General features: G+C 35.9%; 1 protein-coding gene across 1 annotated transcript in view; it reads left to right on the forward strand.

Moving 5' to 3' along the window:
• The window catches only part of Atm (ATM serine/threonine kinase), a 166,204-nt gene that overhangs the window by 82,703 nt on the left and 59,927 nt on the right, over nt 1-23,574 (forward strand). Inside the window, exons 34-35 of the mRNA XM_026399043.2 lie at nt 1,479-1,650; nt 21,667-21,808. Of these exons, the coding sequence (XP_026254828.2) occupies nt 1,479-1,650; nt 21,667-21,808 (314 nt within the window). The remainder of the gene's footprint in view (nt 1-1,478; nt 1,651-21,666; nt 21,809-23,574) is intronic.

Here is a 23,574-nt window from a genome sequence, read left to right on the forward strand (position 1 = left end):
TAGGTGGACACAATATATTTATTTATTTCTTTATTTTTATATGGTGCTGAGGATTGAACCCAGTGCCTCACACATGCCAGGCAAGTGCTCTACTAGCCCAGCCCCTTGGTAGATTTTTTTTTAATTGAAATATATCTACATATAGAGAAGTATACAGATTCTAGATATGTAGCTTAAAGAAGTTAACAAGAGTATACTTGTGCATCTATCACCCAAACCAAGAAACAGAGCCTTAAAAGAACTCTAGAAGCTTTCTGTACCCAGGGATCTATCCCTGTCTACAGCACTGCTTCTAGGGATAAATGTAATTTGCTATAGGAGTCCTAAGTGGACTTTTATGAGTAGGAAAATTATAGTAGTTTGTATATGTTATTAACATCATACTCAGGGGTGAAAGAATGAACGCTTTCCCCTAATATCAGGAGCAAAACAAGATTTTTCACTTTTACTCCTGTTATTCAACATTATGCAGAAAGTTCTGGCCAGAACAATTAGACAAGAAAAAGAAATTTAAAGCATCCACATTGGAAAAGGGAACTTTATTTATATATTTTTTTATCCTATATATAAAAAAATCCTAGGGAATCAGTAGAAAGCTACTATAGAGCTTATAAACAAATTCATAAAAGTTGCCAGGTATAAGATCAACATATAAAAATCATGTGTGTTTGCAGGTGGGCATTTTGGTACACACCTGCAATCCCAGCTGCTTTGTAGACTGAAGTTAGGGGATTACTTGAGCATAGGAATTTGAGAATAGCCTAGGCAACATATCAAGAGTCCAAAAAAAGAAAAAAATTAGTTTTTTTTTTATAACTAGGAATGAGCAACCTAAAAAGGAAATCAAGATAGCAATCCCATTTAGAATAGCATTTAAAAAAAAGAATACCTAGGGATAAATATAATCAAAAAGGTGAAAGACATATACACATTCTTTTTGTTAGAAATGAATCACTAAGTGTAGCCTACAATCAAGGGGAAGGGGAATTAAGCTTCACTTTTGAAATAGAGACTCTCAGAATATTTGTTGAATTTATTTATTTATAAAAATTTATTTATTTTAGTAAATACCACCATAACTTGAGAGTAGGATGAGTCATCTAGAATGCTGAAAACATTCTGTCTTCATGTAGGCAGTGATAACACAAATGGACAAAATTAAATAATTTTCACTGAATTGTGTGTTTTAAGATTTATGGACTTTATATATGGGAAACCTCAAGAAATTTTTGAGTTTTAGGATTATTGTACCCATACAATGCCATGTTTAGATTTTTATTCTTAGTATCTGTATTCTCTTACTAATTAATGTCTCCTGGAAGTGATTCCGTAGGGAAAAATATCTCTTGCCTACATGGATGATAAGTAAAGGAAATTATATAGTATTTTGTAGCTCCTTATAATCTCCTCATGATCTTTGAAAACACACTTAAATCTTGAAACATGTAACTCTACTGAAATGGAATTTCTGTATCTAGAGGCTGTTGGAAGCTGTTTGGGAGAAGTTGGTCCTATAGATTTTTCTACCATAGCTATACAACATAGCAAAGATACATCTTATACCAAGGCCCTTGAGTTATTTGAAGATAAGGAACTTCAGTGGACATTAGTAGTGTTGATCTACCTGAATAATACATTGGTAGAAGAATGGTGAGTATTTCTGTACCTCTTACATCTGATCATACTGACTTAATCTGACATTAAAGTACACTTCATGTAAATTTTCATTTCCAATAACTAAGGCATTTAAATTCTTAAGCTTTTTAAACGTCTCATGTATTTCTTGAAAAGCATTGTATTTTTATTAATTTATATAATCATTGACCTTACTATGTACCAAGATCTTAATGCAGTGATCAAGATTCCAGATAAGAACTGTGTTAAAATCTACTGAGAGTGCATCAGGCAAATGGAGAAAGACCAGGTAGTTCCACAAAGACAATTAAAGTAGAATTTAAAAGGTGACATTTCAGGCACTTGTCCAAATCAGAGGTGCTTCCATCTTTAGTCTGAGCTTCATTCTGGTCTTAGAGCAAAAGCTTCATAACCACTCAAATTTTACACTAATCAGACAAAATCTTTTGGTTTTCATTTTTTTTAATATTCAGTTTTTAGTTGTAGTTTGACACAATATCTTTATTTATTTATTTTTGTGGGTGCTGAGGATCGAACCCAGGGCCTCGCACATGCTAGGCACTCGAGTGCTCTACTGCTGAGCCGCAACCCCAGCCCTTGTTTTCCATTTGTTCTCTGTGCAAAACAGATTGCAAAATATTATGAATGTTTCAGTTTATTGGTTATGAGACTAAATCCCTACCCCATTATTTATTCTTTGACTGATTTATTCCATCACCACCAGTTTGGGAGTTAAGTTAAAAAGATATTTCCTCCAAACAGGCATTTTTCTGTGTTAAATGTGTTTTGATTTTGTTTCTCTACCTTTCTCCTCCTCATCCTGCCTGCTGTGTTTGTAGTATGGACTCAGTGGACTAATATTTTTCTTTTGTTATTTCTTTGCTTTAAATAGGCTGACATGGTTTCTTTCCCACATTTTATTATAAAAATGGTCAAACATGCACCAAAGTTGAAAGAATTTTAAATACTCATGTACTCACTTTATAAATTCTAACCATTCTTCTTGTTCATTTATTAATCCATGTCATTTTAAAAACGTTCCATACATAACTTTGAAAGTATTTCTGGCACAGTTTTTGAAGGGAGATTTTTCTGTAGGAAATTTGTAAGTATTGATTTATTTGTTTTTCTGAGAAAGATTCATAGATATTAGCATGGCTTAATAGGGAACAGGTAAATGTTTTTTTGTCTTTCTATAGGAGGGGGAAAAAAAACATCATTAGTTGTTGAAGGGACTTTAGCATATACCTTGAATCCCAAAATAGCTGATTCAGTAAGGTTTCTTTGAGGAAGTACCATTGGATCTAATCTGAGGATCAGGAGTAAACAATAAGATAATTAAGGATAAAGCATCCAAACAGGTAATGCTAGAATACAGATAAGGTTGGTCTATTGGAGGAACAGAAAGAAGACTGGTATGGGGACTAACTCTAATTAAGAAATTTGAATTTTATTTCAAGTATATTAAGGAGCCATGGGTTTTTAGTAGAGTTGGATCATAATTCAGCTTACATTTTTTATTCTGGTTTTTATATGTCAGATGGATTTCAAAGGCAAAATTGCAAACAGGAAAATCAATTAAGAAATGATTACAGTAATGCATTGGAGAAATGATGATGATTTGGGTGTCATTAATGGAGATGAAAGACATGGATGGAACCAGGCTATGTTTTGAACATAGAGCCAGTGGGATTTACTGATGAATTGGATATGGAGAAATCAAGACAGAATTTAGGTCTTGGGTGTTTCCTATGGGGTGTGTGTGTGTGTGTGTGTGTGTGTGTGTGTGTGTTGTTTTGTTTTTTTGCTCATTTGTTTTGTTCTCCTTGTTGAACTCAGAGCCTGTGCTAGACAAATGTTCTCGCGCTGAGCTTTACAGTTATTACTAGTAGTTGGATTTATCCAACTCAAACATGCATGGAAATCTATTTCAGTTCATGATCCCCCCTTTTTTCTTTCTTCTTTCCCTCCACTCTTTTCCTCTACTCTAATAGATTTTCTTTTACTTTTCTATTAATTTGTATTTGATTGGTTCTTTGTTATCCTATCTTTCCCTTCTTTCCTTTATTTTACTACAGCTTCTGCATATAAGAGAAAATATTTAGCCTTTGAGTTTCTGAGTTTATTTAATTTCATTTGGCATGATAGTCTCCATATCCATCTATTTACCAGCAAATGCCATAATTTCATTCTTTGTTATGGCTGAGTGGGACTCCATTGTATAGATATACTACAATTTCTCAATCCATTTGTCTATTAATGGGCATCTGGATTGATTCCATAATTTAGCTGTTGTGAATTGTGCTGCTGTAATTATTGAGGTGGGTGTATTAATGTAGTATGCCAATTTTAGATTGTTTTAGAAAATACCAAGGAGTAGGATAGCTGGGGCATATGGTGGTTCCATCCCTAGTTTTTTGAGGAATTGCCCTTACTTTTTTCCAGAGTAGTTGTACTAGTCTACAGTCCTACCAGTGATGTGTACCTTTTTCCCCTCAACCTTGTCAGCATTTACTGTTGTTTATATTCCAGATCATTGCCCTTCTGACAGAAAGGCGATGAAATATTACTGTGATTTTTTTTTTCATTTGTTCTAATGACAGCAGAATGCATTTTGATTCATTGTACACCAATGGAGTACAACTTTTAATTTTTCTGGTTGTACACGATGTTAATCACACCATTTGTGTAATTATACATGTACCTAGGGTAATGATATTTGTCTCACTCTACCATCTTTCCCATGGCCCCTCTCTTTCCTTCTGCTCAATCCAAAGTTCCTCCATTCTTCCCATGCCCCACTCCCATTTTGGATCAACATCAACTTGCCAGAGAAAACATTTAGCTGTTGGTTTTTTGGGCTTGGCTTACTTTTCTTAGCATGATATTCTCCAACTTTATCCATTTACTTGCAAATGTGATAATTTCATTCTTTGTTAATGCTAAATAGTATTCCATTGTGTATGTATACCACAGTTTCTTTATCTGTTCATCTATTGAAGGGCATCTAGGTTGGTTCCACAGTTTAGCTATTTTGGTTTTTTTTTTTTTATTGTTGGTTGTTCAAAACATTACATAGTTCTTGATATATCATATTTCACAGTTTGATTCAAGTGGGTTATGAACTCCCATTTTTACCCTGTATACAGATTGCAGAATCACATCAGTTACACTTCCATTAATTTACATATTGCCATACTAGTGTCTGTTGTATTCTGCTACCTTTCCTATCCTCTACTATCCCCCCTCCCCTCCCCTCCCCTCCCCTCTACTCTCTCCACCCTCTCTACTATAATTCATTTCTCCCCCTTGTATTGTTTTTCCCTGTCCCCTCACTTCCTCTTGTATGTAATTTTGTATACCCCTGAGGGTCTCCTTCCATTTCCATGCAATTTTCCTTCTCTCTCCCTTTCCCTCCCACCTCTCATCCCTCTTTAATGTTAATCTTCTTCTCATGCTCTTCGTCCCTACTCTGTTCTTAGTTACTCTCCTTATATCAAAGAAGACATTTGGCATTTGTTTTTTAGGGATTGGCTGGCTTCACTTAGCATAATCTCGGTCTATTCCCTAAAGACCTAAAAAGAGCATGCTACAGGGACACTGCTACATCGATGTTCATAGCAGCACAATTCACAATAGCAAGACTGTGGAACCAACCTAGATGCCCTTCAGTAGACGAATGGATAAAAAAAAATGTGGCATTTATACACAATGGAGTATTACTCTGCATTAAAAAATGACAAAATCATAGAATTTGGAGGGAAATGGATGGCAGTTTAGCTATTTTGAATGGAGCATACTGTAGTATGCCAATTTAAGTCTTTTGGGTTTAGATTGAGGAATGGGATGGCTGAGTCAAATGGTGGTTCCATTCCAAGTTTTCTAAGGAATCTCCATACTGCTTTCCAGAGTGGTTGCACAATTTGCAGTGCCACCAGCAATGTATGAGTGTATCTTTTCCCCCACATCCTCACCAACACTTACTGTTGCTTGTATTCTTGATAATTGCCATTCTGACTGGAGTGAGAGGCAATCTTAGAGTAATTTTGATTTGCATTTCTATAATTACTAGAGAAATTCAACATTTTTTTCATTGATACATTTTATATCTTCTTCTGAGAAGTGTCTGTTCAGTTCCTTAGCCCATATGTTGATTGGGTTATTAATTTTTTGGTGTTAAGTTTTTTGAGTTCTTTACATATCCTCGAGATTAGTGCTCTCTCTGAAGTGTGTGTAGTAAAAATGTTCTCCCACTCTGTGGGCACTTTCTTCAAGATATTGATTGTTTTGTTTGCTGAGAAGAACGTTTCAAATTTCAATCCATCCCATTTATTAATTCTTGATTTTATTTCTTGCACTTTAGGAGTCTGATTAAGGAAGTCAAGATCTAATCCAACATGATGAAGATTAGGTCCTACTTTTTCTCCTATGAGGCACAGGGTCTCTGATCTAATTCCTAGGTCCTTGATCCACTCTGAGTTGAGTTCATGGTGAGAGGGGTTTAATTTTCATTTTGCTACATATGGTTTTTTCAGCTCTTCCCCCACCATATGCTGAAGAGGCTATCTTTTCACTAATGTATGTTTTCAGCTCCCTTGTCTAATATGAAATAACTGTATTTATGTGGGTTTGTCTCTGTGGGTACTATTCTATACCTTTTGTCTACATGTCTGTTTTGGTACCAATACCTTGCCATATTTGTTACTGTAGCTCTGTAGTATAGTCTAAGGTTGGTTATTGTGATGCTTCCTGCTTTGCTTTGGCTATTCTGGGTCTCATATTTTTTCGAAGGAATTTCATGATTGCTTTTTCTCTTTCTATGAGGAATTTTAATTCTAATTAAAATCCCAACAACATTAAATTAAATCTGTATAATGCTTTTGGTAGTATGGCCATTTAGACAGTATTCTTCCTATCCAAGAATATGGGAGATCTTTCCATCTACTAAAGTCTTCTTCAATCTCTTTCTTTGGTGTTCTGTAGTTTTTATTTTAGTGATTTTTCATCTCTTTTGTTAGATTGATTCCCAAGTATTTTTTTTTTCATGCTATTCTGAATGTGGTAGTTTTCCTAATTTCTATTTCAGAGGGTTCATCACTGATGCATAGAAATGCATTTTAGGGCTGCGGTTGTAGCTCAGTGGTTGGGCACTTGCCTTTCATACGTGAGGCACTTGGTTCAATCCTCAGCACCAAATACATACATACATACATACATAAATAAATACATAAATAAATACATAAATAAATAAATGAAATAAAAATATTGTGTCCATCTGCAACTAAAAAATATACATTTTTATTGGTTGCTCAACACATTACAATGATCTTGACATATCATATATCATACATTTGATTCAAATGGGGTATGAATTCTTATTACAGATTGTAGGATCACCTTGGTTATACAGCCACATTTATATATACTGCCATACTAGTGTCTGTTGTATTCTGCTGCATTTCCTATCCCCTTCCTATCCCCCCTCCCCTCCCCTCCCCTCCCATTATCTCTCTCTACTCCATCTTCTGTAATTCATTTCTCTCTCTCTCTTTTTTTCCCCTTTCCCATCACATCCTTTTATATGTAATTTTGTATAACAATAAGGGTCTCCTTCCATCTTCCGTGCAATTCCCCTTTTCTCTCCCATTCCCTCCCACCTCTCATCCCTGCTTAGTGATAATCTTCTCATGCTCTTCCTCCCTGCTCTGTTTTGAGTTGCTCTCCTTATGTCACAGAAGACATTTGGCATTTGTTTTTTAGGGATTGGCTAGCTTCACTTACCATAATCTACTCTAATGCCATCCATTTCCCTGCAAATGCCATGATTTTGTCATATTTTAGTGCTGCCTAGTACTCCATTGTGTATAAATGCCACATTTTTTTTATCCATTCATCTATTCAAGGGCATCGGGGTTGGTTCCACAGTCTAGCTATTGTGAATTGTGCTGCTGTGAACATCGATGTAGCTGTATCCCTGTAGTATGCTCTTTTTAGGGGAATAGTCCGAGAAGGGGAATAGCTAGGTTGAATGGTGGTTCCATTCCCAGCTTTCCAAGGAATCTCCATACTGATTTCTAAATTGGCCACACCAATTTGCAGTCCCACCAACAATGTACAAGTGTACCCTTATCCCCACATCCTCTCCAGTACTTGTTGTTGTTTGGCTTCATAATGGCTGCCAATCTTACTGGAGTGAGATGGTATCTTAGAGTGTTTTAATTTGCATTTCTCTGATTGCTAGAAATGGTGAGCATTTTTTTGTGTATTTCTTGATTGATTGTATATCCTTCTCTGAGAAGTGTCTGTTCCCTTGGCCCATTTGTTGATTGGGTTATTTGTTTTCTTATTTTTTAATTTTTTGAGTTCTTTGTATACTCTGGGTATTAGGCCTCCATCTGAAGTGTGAAGGGTAAAAATTTGTTCCCAGGATGTAGGCTCCCTATTTACCTCTCTTATTGTTTCTCTTGCTGAGAAAAAACTTTTTAGTTTGAGTCCCATTTGTTGATTCTTGATTTTAACTCTTGTGCTATAGGTGTCCTGTTAAGGAATTTGGAGCCCGACCCCACGAGATGGAGATTAGAGCCAACTTTTTCTTCTATTAGATGCATAGTTTCTGGTTTGATCACTAGCTCCTTGATCCATTTTGAGTTAACTTTTGTGCATGGCAAGAGAAAGGGATTCAGTTTCATTTTGTTGCATATTGATTTCCAGTTTTCTCAGCACCATTTGTTGAAGATGCTATCCTTTCTCCATTACATGCTTTTAGCACCTTTGTCTAATATAAAAGTAGTTGTAATTTTGTGAATTGGTCTCTGTGTCCTCTATTCTGTACCATTGGTCTACCCGCCTGTTTTGGTACCATACCATGCTGTTTTTGTTACTATTGCTCTTTAGTATAGTTTAAAGTCTGGTATCGCTATACCGCCCGTTTCTCTGTTCCTGCTTAGAATTGCTTTTGCTATTCTGGGTCTTTTATTTTTCCAGTTGAATTTCATGATTGCTTTATCTATTTCTGCGAGAAATGCCGTTGGGATTTTAATTGGCATTGCATTGAATCTATAGAGAATTTTTGGTAATATCGCCATTTTGATGATGTTAGTTCTGCCTATCCATGAACAGGGTATGTTTTTCCATCTTCTAAGATCTTCTTCTATTTCTCTCTTTAGGGTTCTGTAGTTTTCATTGTATAAATCTTTCACCTCTTCTGTTAAGTTGATTCCCAAGTATTTTATTTTATTTTTTTGGAGGATATTGTGAATGGGGTTGTTTTCCTGATTTCCAGTTCAAAAGATTTGTCACTGATATACAGAAATGCCTTTGATTTATGCTTGTTGATTTTATATCCTGCCACTTTGCTGAATTCATTTATTAGCTCTAATAGTATCTTTGTAGACCCTTTTGTGTCTTCTAGGTATAGGATCATATCATCCGCAAATAGTGATAATTTAAGTTCTTCTTTTCCTATCTTAATGCCTTTAATTTCTTTTGTCTGTCTAATTGCTCTGGCCAGTATTTCGAGAACTATATTGAATAGAAGTGGTGATACAGGGCATCCCTGTCTTGTTCCAGATTTTAGAGGGAATACCTTCAGTTTTTTTCCATTCAGAATGATGCTAGCCTGAGGCTTAGCATATATAGCTTTTACAATGTTGAGGTAAGTTCCTGTTATCCCTAGTTTTTCTAGTGTTTTGAACATAAAGGGATGCTGTACTATGTCGAATGCTTTTTCTGTGTCTATCGAGATGATCATATGGTTCTTATCTTTAAGTCTATTGATGTGGTGAATAACGTTTATTTATTTCCGTATATTGAACCAGCCTTGCATCCCAGGGATGAATCCTACTTGATCATGGTGCATGATCTTTTTGATCTGTTTTTGTATCCGATTTGCCAGAATTTTATTGAGGATTTTTGCATCTAAATTCATTAGGGATATTGGTCTATAGTTTTCTTTCTTTGAGGTGTCTTTATCTGGTTTGGGAATCAGGGTGATATTGGCCTCATAGAATGAATTTGGAAGTTCTCCCTCTTTTTCTATCCTCTGAAATAGATTGTGGAGTATTGGTATTAGTTCTTCTTTAAAGTTCTTGTAAAACTCTGCTGTATATCCATCCAGTCCTGGGCTTTTCTTGGTTGGTAGTCTTTTGATGGCTTCTTCTATTTCCTCACTTGATATTGGTCTGTTTAGGTTGTTTATATCATCCTGACTCAATCTGGGTAGTTCATATGTGTTAAGGAATTTATCGATGCCTTCTCTATCTTCTGTTTTGTTAGAGTATAGGGTTTCAAAATAATTTCTAATTATTTTCTGTATTTCTGAATTGTCTGTGGTGATGTTGCCTTTTTCATCCCGTAAGCTAGTAATTTGGGTTCTCTCTCTTCTTCTCTTTGTTAGCATGGCTAGGGGGTCTATCAATCTTATTTATGTTTTCAAAGAACCAACTTTTAATTTTGTCAATTTTTTCAATTTTTCTTTTGTTTCAATTTCATTGATTTCAGCTCTAATTTTAATTATTTCTTGCCTTCTACTGTATTTGCTGCTGATTTGTGCTTCTTTTTCTAAGGCTTTTAGGTGTAGTGTGAGGTCATTTATTTGTTGGCTTTTCCTTCTTTTAAGGAATGAACTCCATGAAATGAATTTTCCTCTTAGTACTGCTTTCATAGTGTCCCAGAGATTTCGATATGTTGTATCTGAGTTTTCATTTACCTCTAAGAATTTTTTAATTTCCTCTTTGATGTCTTCTGTAACCCTTTGTTCATTCAGTAGCATATTGTTTAATCTCCATATGATATAGGATTTTTCCTTTCTCATTTTATTATTGATTTCCAATTTCTTTCCAGTATGATCAGATTAAATGCATGGTAGTATCTCTACTCCTTTGTAATTGTTAAGATTTGCCCTGTGACATAATATATGGTCTATTTTTGAGAAGGATCCATGTGCTGCTGAGAAGAAAGTGTATCTGCTTGATGTTGGGTGGTATATTCTGTATATATCAATTAATTCTAAATTATTAATTGTATTATTGAGCTCTATGGTTTCTTTATTCAACTTTTGTTTGGAAGATCTGTCCAGTGGTGAGAGAGGTGTGTTAAAATCTCCCATGATTATTGTGTTGTGGTCTATTTGACTCTTGAACTTGAGAAGAGTTTGTTTGATGAACGTAGCTGCATCATTGTTTGGGGCATATATATTAATGATCGTCAAGTCTTATTTGTGTATGGTTCCCTTGAGCAGAATGTAGTGTCCTTGTTTATCCCTTTTGATTAACTTTGGCTTCAAGTCTATTTGATTTGGTAAAAAGTATGGACACCCCTGCTTGCTTCCGGGGTCCGTATGAGTGATATGATTTTTCCCAACCTTTCACCTTCAGCCTGTGTATGTCTATTCCTATCAGATGAGTCTCCTGTAGGCAGCATATTGTTGGATCTTTTTTTTAATCCATTCTACTAGCCTATGTCTTTTGACTGGTGCATTTAAGCCATTAACATTTAGGGTTACTATTGAGATATAGTTTGTATTTCCAGCCATATTTGATTATGTATGTTACTTAACATGATTTGTTTTTCCTCTATGATTAGTTTTTCCTTTACTTTACTACCTCCCGCTGTTGGTTTTCATTGTTATTTTTCATTTCCTCTTCCTGTAATATTTTGCCAAGGATGTTTTGAAGAGCTGGTTTTCTAGCTATAAATTCTTTTAACTTTTGTATATCGTGGAAGATTTTTATTTCATCTTCAATCCTGAAGCTTAATTTTGCTGGATACATGATTCTTGGTTGGAACCCTTTTTCTTTCAGCATTTGAAATATGTTGTTCCAGGGTCTTCTAGCTTTCAGAGCCTGTGTTGAAAGATCAGCTGTTATCCTGATTGGTTTACCCCTAAATGTAATCTGCTTCCTGTCTCGTGGCTTTTAAGATTCTCTCCTTATTGTGTATGTTGGGCATCTTCATTATTATGTGTCTTGCTGTGGAACTCTTATGATTTTGTACATTTGGTGTCCTGTAGGCTTCTAATATTTGGATTTTTTTTTCATTCTGTAAGTCTGGGAAGTTTTCTAGTATTATTTCATTGAATAGATTGCTCATTCCCTTGGTTTGGACCTCTATACCCTCTTGTATCCCAATAACTTTTACGTTTGGTTTCTTTATGTTATCCCATAATTCTTGTATGTTCTTCTCATGATTTCTTAACATTCTCGCTGAGCTGTCTATGTTCTTTTCAAGTTGAAAAACTTTGTCTTCGTTGTTTGAAGTTCTATCTTCTAAGTGTTCTATCTGCTGGTAATATTCTCATTTGAGTTTTTAATTTGGTTTATTGTTCCTTGCATTTCCAGGATTTCTGTTTGTTTGTTTTTTATATCCTCTCTCTCCCTAAAGAGTTGATCTTTTGCTTCTTGGATTTGTTTATGTAATTCATTGTCTAAGTGATCTTTCATTGTCTGAATTTGCTGTATAATATCTTCCTTGAGACTCCAGATCATCTGAAGCATGTATATCCTGAACTCTTTGTCTGACATTCCATCAGCTGCAGATATTATCTCATCTAATGTTGAATTGACCTGTATTATTTGTGGTCCTTTCGTTCCTTGTCTTTTCATACTGCTCATGATTCTTTCTAGCTTTGTGAAACTGTTGTGTTAATGTTTTTCCCCTTATATATTTGTATTGTTCTTGTATAGCTCCAAAATCCCTCTTTTGTGGAGAAAGACAATGTTCATAGTTCCCATTATCAACAGTACATCATCTAAGCACAAGTTTTCATTATTAATACATTTATAGTTAGATTCTAAGTCTATAGATATTGGTTTTAATTATTACTTAAAAATATAGTCATTAGTTTCATAAAAGTCATACCATATCTGGTGGCATATAGAAAACTTAATTTCCGATGAAGGATGTTATACTTAGAGGGAAAGGAGTGAGGGTATGAGGTTAAACTAACTTAGCACCTTTGGAGAACTCTAACCACTAGACTGGTAATTTATGGAAGAATGTATAGACTCAACCTCCTATCTGTATTTAGATAGTTACCCTATGTGTAGATAGCAAAAGTTAGGAGATTGAAAGTGGGATAGAGGGAATACGAATGAAAAAAGAAAAAATAACAAGGAAGAAAAGAGAAATAAGAGAAGGAAAAGGAAAGTAAGATAGAAATAAAAAAATGGGGGGGAGGTGGGGTATGTGCAATTCCTCTATATTATATTACTTTGGTAATTTGGTTGTTCATGCACAGTTCTTGGTTTCACATATGGTGAAGTTGTGGAAGAGAAAGAAGAAAAGAGAGAAAGAAAGAGAAGAAAAAAGTCTCTCAGAACACTCTTTTCCTTGCTTTCAGTAGGTGGCGTTGTCTATTCCTAGCTTGAGCCTCTGTATTCAGGGTGGTGGGTATAGCCAGTGTGAACGGAAATGAGCTTCCACCTGTATCTTCCCTAGTCTAGTCTCTGAGGTAGAAACCAGGTGCCTGTACAGTTGTTGTTTTGCGTTGATAGCTACAACCCCCAAAAGCTTGTGGGAAATATTTTGAGTTATCGCAGCTAAGGGTGGGGGAGTTGGAAACTGGGTACCTGGCGGACACAACATCTTTGTTTGTATGTGGTGCTGAGGATCGAACCGGATTGCACACATGCCAGGCGAGCGTGCTACCGCTTGAGCCACATCTCCAGCCACAATATATGGTCTATTTTTGAGATGGTTCCATGTGCTGCTGAGAAAAAAGTATATCCGCTTGATGATGTTTGATACATTCTATATATGTCAGCTAAGTGTAGATTATTAATTGTGTTATTGAGTTCTATAGTTTCTTTATTCAAGTTTTGTTTGGAAGATCTGTTCAGTGGTGAGAGAGGTGTGTTGAAGTCACCCATAATTATTGTGTTGTGGTCTATTTGACTCTTGAACTTGAGGAGAGTTTGTTTTATGAATGTAGCAGCACCATTGTTTGGTGCATAATTATTGATAATTGTTATGTCTTGTTGGTGAATGGTTCCCTTTAACAGTATATAGTGTCCTCCTTTATCCCTTTTTATTAACTTAGGCTTGAAGTTCATTTTATTCGATATGAGGATGGCCACCCTGGCTTGCTTCCAAGGACCATGTGAGTGGTATGATTTTTCCCAACCTTTCACCTTCAGCCTGTGTATGTCTTTTCCTATCAGATGAGTCTCCTGAAGGCAGCATATTGTTGGATCTATTTTTTTAATCCAGGTTACCAGCCTATGTCGCTTTATTGGTGAGTTTAAGCCATTAACATTTAGGTTTACTATTGACATATGGTTTGTACTTCCAGTCACGGGTTTTATTTATTTATTTATTTATAATTTGGGTTTTTTCCCTCTTTGATTAGTGTGTGTCCCCCCGCCCCCCCCCCGCTTTACTGAGGTACTTCCCATTGTTGGTTTTGGTAGTGGTTTTTCATTTCCTCTTCGTGTATTGATTTTCCCAAAATGCTTTGCAGTGTTGGTTTTTTTGGCTGAAAATTCTTTTAATTTTTGTTTATCATGAAATATTTTTATTTCATTGTCAAACCTGAAGCTTAATTTTGCTGGATACAAAATTCTTGGTTGGCATCCATTGTCTTTCAGTGTTTGAAATACATTGTTCCAGGATCTTTTTGCTTTTAGCATCTGTGATGAAAAATCAGCCGTTAACCTAATTGGTTTACCCCTGAATGTAATCTGCCTCCTTTCTCTTGTGTCTTTTAATATTCTCTCCTTGTTCTATATATTGTATATCTTCATAATAATGTGTCTTGGAGTTGGGCTATTGTGGTTTTGTATGTTCGGTTTCCTGTAGGCTTCTAGGATTTGGACCATTTTATTTTTCGTGTTTGGAAAGTTTTCTAAAATTATTTCATTCAACACATTGCTCATTCCTTTGATTTGGACCTCTTTTCCTTCCTCTATCCTGATGACTCTTAAATTTGTTTTTTTTTATGATATCCCATATCTCTTGGATGTTTTGCTCGTGGTTTCTTACCAGCCTTTCTGAGTTGACTGGTTTCTTTTCGAGATGATATATATTGTCTTCATTGTCTGATGTTCTGACTTCTACTTGATCTACTCTGCTGGTAATACTCTCATTTGTTTTTAATTCAGTTTATAGTTTCCTTCATTTCTAGGATTATTCTTTGATTTTTTTAATAACCTCTCTCTCCTGGTAGAGTTGTTCTTTTGCTTCTTGAATCTGTTTATGTAATTTGTTGTCGAAGTGTTCTTTCATTGTTTGCATTTATTGTCTAATGACCTCTTTAAGATTCCATTCCATCTGCGTCAGGTATGCCTTGATTTCTTTATCTGACCATTTTTCTGATGCCTCTAGGTTCTCCTGTAAATTTAAGCTATCCTGCATTGTTTGTAATACTTTTTTTCCTTGTTTTGTCATGATGCTTACATTACTTTCCAGCTCTGTTTGGTTGTTACTCCTATAAAGTTGTTTTGTTTTTGTATATCTCCAGGATCTTTCCTTTGTGATGGGAGACTATGTCTAGAGATGTTGGGTTTTATTATACTTTAAAGCAAATTCATTTGTTTCATAAAAGGCATACAGATTTTGATGGCATATAGCAATTTGTGGTTTGGTCTTAGGACTTTGTTTAGGTTGGGTGATGTGATGGTATGAAGGTTAGAATATCTTAGCTACCTTGGAAGATTGTTCTACTGAAGGGGGATATTAACAGGAGAATGGACCAGAGTATTTGGGGGAAGCTAGAGACTTGGAAGCACTATAGACCGCCTAGGAACATTCACTTATATGCATTTAATAAATTACACGTAATAGAAGTCGTAATGCTTGGGAGGAAAGGTAGGGGAAGGGGAAGGAAGAAGTCACTAAAGAGATAGATTGAAAGAAATATAGGTAGAATAAAAGAAAAGGGAAAAAATTGAAAAGAAAAGAGAAAAAAAAAGGATAAATGTAGTCTTAGAGTTCTATTTTCTTCTCTTCCAGTAGATGGAGCTTTGCCCTCTGGGCCAAGCTGCTGCCCTCAATACGCCAGAAATAATCCCTATAAGGTGGCTCCTCTTCCCTAACTGGTCAGCTCACCAATCCTGGTAGCCCAGGGCCGTTCCTTGTCTCCAACGCGCCCCCTCCCCCAGCTTCTCCTGCCATCCAGGGCCCCACTCAGCAGTGCCATTCTCCACAGAACTAGTTACACTCCGGGCCTGCATCCCTCTGGGTACCCTGTTCTCTTGAACCACTGGACACTCTCTCTGTTTGCCATTCACCCAGTCCCCAAGGTTGTGGAGTGCGGGGGCTGGGGGCTGTCAGCTTGTTTTGCTTGATTCCCTCCAGTAGCCACACCCCCCGGGAGCTGGTGAAAAAGGACTGGGCTGTCGCCACTGGTGGGAGAGGGAGTTGGAGGTCAGGTGCCCCTCCTGATTCCCTCGGCTCCTATAATCACACTCACGGAGACCTGGGGAGAGATTTTTGAGATTTCCCAGCTGTATGGAGAGGGAGGGCTGAGGGTCACGTACCTGTGGTCGCTGATTTCACTGCAGAGCGATCCCATCCGCCAAACTCTGATGACGTCAGTCCTCTGCTATGGTGGTCTCCTTGCCGGGGTGTCTGATGGGAAGGGTGGGTCTGGTCTGTCTTTCCTAAATCCCTACCTCAGATCTCTGTCCACTTGCCCATGGAGACTCGGTTGGCACCTCCTCAAAAAATCCCTAAGTTTTGTTTCTCTAGGACTCTCTGTAGTGCTGAGTCGCGGTGGGTCCGTGGCGAGTAAGTGGCAGTTTGCCAATCAACCAGCCAGTATCTCCGCGTGCGGGGTGGCCTGGATTCACCTGCGCCCGAGCTTGCTGTGGCCTCTGAGAAGCTCAAACTCCTCGCTTAGGTTTCATCTCAGCCCAACTTTGCTGGACGTTCCTGAACAGATAGCATCCAGTCGTTCTGAAGTCTCTCTCTGCCAGCATAGCTGAGGAGGTCACGGGAGTGTTCCCTCTGCACCCGCTGCCATATTCTCTCTCTACAACTAAAAAATATTAAAAAAAGAAATGCATTTGATTTATGTGTATTGATTTTTATATAGAACCATGTCGTCAGCAAATAATGATAGTTTGAGCTTTTCTTTTCTATTCATATTCCTTTAATTTCTTCTGTCTATCTGATTGCTCTGACTAGAGTTTCAAGGACTATGTTAAATAGATACAGTGAAAGAGGGGGTCCCTGTTGTGGTCCAGTTTTGGGGAGGAATGTTTCCAATTTTTCTCCACTTAGAATGATGTTGGCCTTGGGCTTATTAGCACAATGTAGAGGTATGTTTCTACTATCCCTACTTTGCCTGGTGTTTTGAACATGAATGGGTACTGTATTTTGTCAAATGCTTTTTCTGCATCTATTGAGATGATCACATGATTCTTATCTAAGTCTGCTGATTTGATGAATTAATTTTATTGATTTCCATATGTAGATCCAATTCTGCATCCCTGGAATTAACCCCACTTGATCATGCTGAGTTGTTTTTTTTTTAAATATGTTTTTGTATGTGATTTTTTCAGAATTGAGAATTTTTGTATATGTGTTCATCAGGGATATTGTTCTGAAGTTTCCTTCCTTAATGTGTGCTTTGTCTGGTGTTGGCATCATGGTGATACTAGCCTCATAGAATGAATTTGGAAGGGTTCCCTCTTTTTCTACTTCATGGAATAATTTGAGGAGTATTGATATTAATTCTTCTTTAAAGGTCTTATAGAATTTGACTGAGAATCCATCTGGTCCTGGACTTTCCTTGGTTGATAGGCTTTGGATGGTATCTTCTATTTCATTTCTTGAAATTGATCTGTTTAAATTGTGTATTTCTTCCTGATTCAGATTGGGTAGATCATATATCTATAGAAGTTTGTCAATTTCTTTGAGATTTTCTATTTTACTGGTGTATAAATTTTCAAAATATTTTCTAATTATATTCTGTATTTTAATAGTGTCTGTTATGATATTTCCTTTTTCATCATGAATTTTTGTAATTTGAGTTTTCTCTCTCCTTCTTTCCATTAGAGTGGCTAAAGTTTTATCAATTTTATTTATTTTTTCAAAGAACCAACTTTTTGTCAAATTTTTGGATTGTTTCTTTTATTTCAATTTCTTTGCTTTCATCTCTGATTTTGATTATTTCCTGTCTTCTAATGACTTTATTGTTGATTTGTTCTTCTTTTTCCAGGGCTTTGAGATATGTCAGATCATTTATTCATTTACTTTCAATTGTTTTAATGAATGAGCTTAATGCAGTGAACTTCCTCTTAGCTGCCTTCATAGTGCTTTCAAGGTGTCTCCTGCTGTTGGAATAGCTTCTATTTTTTACTTTATCATTGATTTCTAATTTTATTCCGTTAAGATCGGATAGAATGCAGGGTAGTATCTCCGTGTTTTTGTATTTGTTAAGACTTGCTTTGTGGCATAACATTTGGTCTGTTTTGGAGAAGGACCCATGTGCTGCTGAGAAAAAAAGTGTATTCACTTGTTCAAGGATGAAATATTCTATATATGTCTGTTACGTCTAAATTATTGATTGTATTATTTAGTTCTATAGTTTCTTTGTTTGTAAAATCTATCCAATGGTTAGAGAGGTGTGTTAAGGTCACCAGTATTATTGTGTTGTGTTCTTTTTAATTCTTGAAATTGCGAAGTTTTTGTTTCATATATGTAGGTGCTTCATTGTTTGGGGCATAAATATTTACAATTGTTATGTGTTATTGATATATGATTCCCTTAAGCAGTATGAAATGTCCTTCTTTATCCCTTCTGACAAATTGGCTTTGAAGTCCACTTTATCTGATATGAGGTTGTAAACCGCTGCTTGTTTACAGAGTCCATGTGAGTTGTAGGGTTTTTCCTATCCTTTTACCTTCAGTCTGTGGATGTCTTTTCCTGTGAGATGAGTTTCTTGAAGGCAGCATATGTTGGATCTTTGTTATTCCAATATGCCCTTCTGTGTCTTTTTATTAATGTGTTTGGGCCATTAATATGCCAGGTTATTGAAATATGGCTATTATTTTCGGTCATTTTGGTTTATTTTTGGTTTTTTAACTTGTTTTCTCCTTTGATTGGCTTTTCCTTTAGTGTAGTTTATCTCTTTGCTGATTTTTATTGTTGTTTTTTATTTCCTCTTCACAGAATATTTTACTGAGAATGTTCTGCAGTTCAGGCTTTCTCATTATGAATCCTTTCAACTTTTGTTTATCATGGAAGATTTTTATTTCATCATCAAATCTGAAGCTTAATTTTGCTGGATATAAGACTCTCGATTCATATTCATTACCTTTCAGAGCTTGATATATGTTGTTCCAGGGTCTGGACTGAGAAATCTGCTGAGATCTGAATTGGTTTCCCCCGTATATGTAATCTGAAATTTTTCTCCTGCGGCTTTCAAAATTATCCTTATTCTGTATGCCAGGCATTTTCATTATAATGTGCCTCAGTGTGGATCTGTTGTAATTTTGTACATTTGATGTAAGCCTCTTGCATTTTATTTTCCATTTTATTCTTCGGGTTTGGGAATTTTTCTGATATTATTTTATTGAAAAGATTGTGCATTCCTTTGGTTTGTATCTCTGTTCCTGCCTCTATCCCAATACATCTTATATTTGGTCTTTTCATGTTAGCCCATAATTCTTGGAGATTCTGTTAATGGTTTCTGACCATCTTCACTGTTTGGTCAGTTTTGTTTTCAAGATTATATATTTTGTCTTCATTGTCTGATGTTCTGTCTTCCAAGTGATCTAGTCTGTTGGTGATGCTTTCTATTGAATATTTAATTTGGTTTATTGTTTACTCCATTTCAAGGATTTGTTTAGTGTTTCTTTTAGAATCTCTCTTTCTTGAAGTAATTGTTTGCTACCTGTATTTGCTCTCTTATCTCTTTATTTGAGCGATCCTTTGTTGCCTGTACTTGCTCTCTTATGTCTTTCATTAATTTGCAGATCATTTAAATTATGTACATTCTGAACTGCTTCTTTGACATTTCTTCTACTGTGCTATCAAAGGATTCTATTATTGTATCATCTTGGTTTGTTTGGGGCACGTTATTCCCTTGTCTTTTCATGTTGTCCATCTTTCTCTCCCTCTAGAAGTGGGGATCCAAGGTGTTAACAGTTTCTACCCTATAATCTTATAGTGTCCCTGCAGGTTTTCTATATCTTGCCTTTAAGGGGGAGATCAGTATCAACACCAAACAATGCAAACATATGCAACCTTAAATCAAATAGTTCTGTTTAGATGGTTACACATTTGTTGAATTAAACAGAAGTGATGTGTTCAGTTATTATCTGCAATATAAACAGTATATTTGCAAAAGGGTCTACCATTTCTACTTGTGGGCAGAGAGAGAAGGGAGGGTGTAGGGTGTGATGTTTATGAGATAGGAGGTGAGAATATAGATGTATTACATCAAAGGAGGGGTGAGAGTGGAATCAAAAAAATTTTGCTGTTACTATAAAAGTGAAAGGCTCTCTCCTGCCTCTGCAACAAGATGGTATGTATTAGCATACCTAGCAGGGATACCTCTGGCGCAGGGGCTTTGTTGATGATCTTCCAGGTCCGGGCTGTTGTCCCTAGATGGAAGCAGCCATGTTCCCAGTTGGTAGCTGCAGTAGCGTTAAACCTGTAAGTACCTTGGTGTTGGGCTTCCAGGATCCAGCTTGTTTCCCAAGATGTATGCCTCCCCAACTAAAGATGGTTATGGTCGCAGCTCAGGTAACTCAAGATGGCGGTGAAGGTGTCCCAAGATGGAGGCTACCACTTTCATAAATGAGGCTGAAAAGACAGGCTATTCGATAGTGTTGGGCAGCCTGTTCAGGACTATAGCACTATGGCCTGTGGTGCTGTGGAAGGCAGCTGTCTCCAGACCCTATCCAGTGTCCCAAGGTGGAAGTAGGCCAGGGGAGCCACTCCTTGGTAGATAGGGAACCACTGCCGTAGTTCCCTATGGGCATGGACATTCCCTTGCAGAGGTGCAGCTCTGCAGGGCAGTCTTGGACCCTTAGTGTAGTTTAAATTTGCATTTCTATGATTGCCATGGATGTTGAACTTTTGTGTATTTGGTGGCCATTAGTGTTTCTCCCCGTGGGAAGTTTCTGATTACTTCTTTTGCCCACTTTTTGATTGGGTTATTTGTTTTTCTGATTTTTTTTTTTTTTTAGTTTTTTATATTCTGAAAATTAATCCCCTATCAGAGGTGTAGTTGGCCAAGATTTTCTCCCATTTTGTAAGGTCTCTCTTCATGCTCTTAATTGTTTCCTTTGCTTTGCACAAGTTTTTTAGCCCAATGTCATCCCATTTATTGATTCTTGGTTTTATTTCTTGTGCTTTGGGGGAGCTGCATTTGTTTTAAACCAAGAAACCTAAAAGGAATTAAGTACTTATTTGATGATTAATTATCATTGCATTGTCAGACTTAATCATCAGATTTTATGACATTTTTGTCATTTGTTATGTTTATAGTACTCTTGTATTGCAGCCCTCATTGTCCTCATTTTTTGTTGTTTTTTTCCTCCTTTTTGTAAAAGAGAATGACCTTCACTTTTTTATTAGAGATTTTAGCTGTCTTTACTTAATGATTCTCATCTAGATTTGGTCATAATCATTGTGTACATACTACCACTTGTTTAATTTTTTTGTTTGCACTTGTTTCTTACTTGGGATAAAACAACATTTTGCTTCATCATAAATTATTTATATCTCCAGGAAAATTTTGATTCAAATATTTTTTTCTTAGGTGAATCAGTATTTTGTTATTCTTACTAAAGTTTATTCAGATATGTTATTTCCAAGTATTTCTTACTTATGAATCCCTTGAATTTATGGTCATTATTTGAACATTATTATATTGAATGAAGAGAATTGCTATTACAGAGATTAGTAATTCAAGTTTACTGAAGGAATGTTAAAAATCCTTTGATATTTTTACTTGGATGTAGAATTTTATAGGTGTAAAACTTGTAATATAAATTTAAGTTTCAATTTTTCATTTTTTCAGTGGAGATTGTTTACATTCAAGATTAATAAGTGAAGTACATGCATTTTTGTGTTTTTCAGTGTCAGAGTTCGATCAGCTGCTGTTACCTGTTTGAAAAACATTTTAGCTACAAAGACTGGACATCGTTTCTGGGAGATTTATAAGACGAGAGCAGATCCCTTGCTCACCTATCTGCAGCCTTTTAGAACATCAAGAAAAAAGGTCTCTGAAGTAATAAATTTTTATTGAATATCCACTATGTTTAGAGTATTAGTATTTTATTTGAATTATGCATGTCAACTTTCTTAAAATAGTAATATAATACCACATGGGTTTTCCTAGAATTAATTTAAACTGTACTTTTTGAGTCTAAGGGATTTGTCATTCTTTTTTATGACAGTGTGAGAAAACTGATATAGATAACCTAGGCATGTAATGGTTGAGTTGGGGATAGGGGAAATTATGAGTGACGTGCCTTTTTGTCTTAGCAATAGAAAACCTTTTTATTCCATAAACACTATTCATTCTCGAAAGCAAGCATTTATTTCCATAGGAAGTTAACATATCACAATCCCTAGTAGAATATAAGATAACCTCATAATCTTATAATAATAATATAATAAATTAATAATTTTAATCTCCCTTTTCCCCTGTTGATATCATTACAAGGTTCTACCAAAAACACTCTGAAGGATATTTAAGAATCCTAAACGTTTCTTGTTTCTTTTTTTTAAAGTGATTCAGGAATATACAGTTGAATTTCTGCCAATTAAATTTTAGGGCATATACCCATCATTAAAGTAGTACTTTTAATGATTCATAATTTTGGTCATAGTAAAATTTACTACTAATAATAAGGCTTAATTAATGAAACTAGTGAAACAATCTGTAAAGCACTGTAATTTTTTATTTTGGGTGAGTTTTTTTACAAGACTTGACATTGAGCCTTGGAGCAGGCAACCACTGAGCTACATCCCCAGCCCTTTTAATTTTTTGAGACAGGGACTCATTAAGTTTCTCAAGTTGTCCTCATCACTGTTTATAGCAGCACAATTTACAGTAATGAAGCTATGGAAACAACCTAGGTGTTCTTCAGCCCATGAGTGGATAAAGAAAGAAATATATTTTATGTGATGGTAAATGGATGGATCTGGAGATTATCAGGCTAAGTGAAATAAGCCAATCCCCCAAAACTTAAAGGTTGAGTGTTTGCTCTGAAATGTAGAGGCTAACCCAAAATATGGGGGCTCTGTAGGTGTGGGTACAAAGAGAAAGGGGAGTGGGAATCTCTCAAAATAGATGAATGGGGCTGGAGTTGTAGCTCAGTGGTAGAGCACTTGCCTAGCATGTGTGAGGCACTGGGTTCGATTCTCAGCACTGCATATAAATAAATAAACAAACAAATAATAAAGCTCTATCAACACTAAAAATATATTTACAAAAAAAGAGAGGAGATAAGTAGAGTAAATAAGGGAATTAAAGGGGAGGAATGAAGGATGGGAAAAGGGAAGAATATTGGAATGAATCTGTCTGAACAATTGTATGTTCATACACGAATATAGCACAATGAATCCCAACATCAAATATATCTACAAGATACCAGTTTTTAAAAACTATAAAATTTGGGCTGAGGCTGTAGTTCAGTGGCAGAGCACTTGCCTAGCATGCATGAGGTACTGGGTTTGATCCTCAGCACCCCATAAAAATAAATAAATAAATTAATTAATTAAAGGCATGCTGTCCATCTACAACTACAAAAAATAAAAATAAAAAACTATTAAATTTCAGAAAAATCAGTAGAGTAGAAAGGGAGGAGAAGAGGGAGAGAAAAGGAGTTTCTGGGACTGAATTAGAGCAAATTACATTCCATGTCTTTGTGATTATGTCAAAATGTATCCTAACATTTTATGTAACTTAAAAGAATCAATTAAAAGTTTTTTTATAAAGAATAGCAGAAAAGTTCCTGTTCCCCTAAAGCATGTTGGTTT

This window comes from Urocitellus parryii, chromosome 4 (assembly GCF_045843805.1).
Source record: "Urocitellus parryii isolate mUroPar1 chromosome 4, mUroPar1.hap1, whole genome shotgun sequence".
Classification (NCBI taxonomy): Eukaryota; Metazoa; Chordata; class Mammalia; order Rodentia; family Sciuridae; genus Urocitellus; species Urocitellus parryii.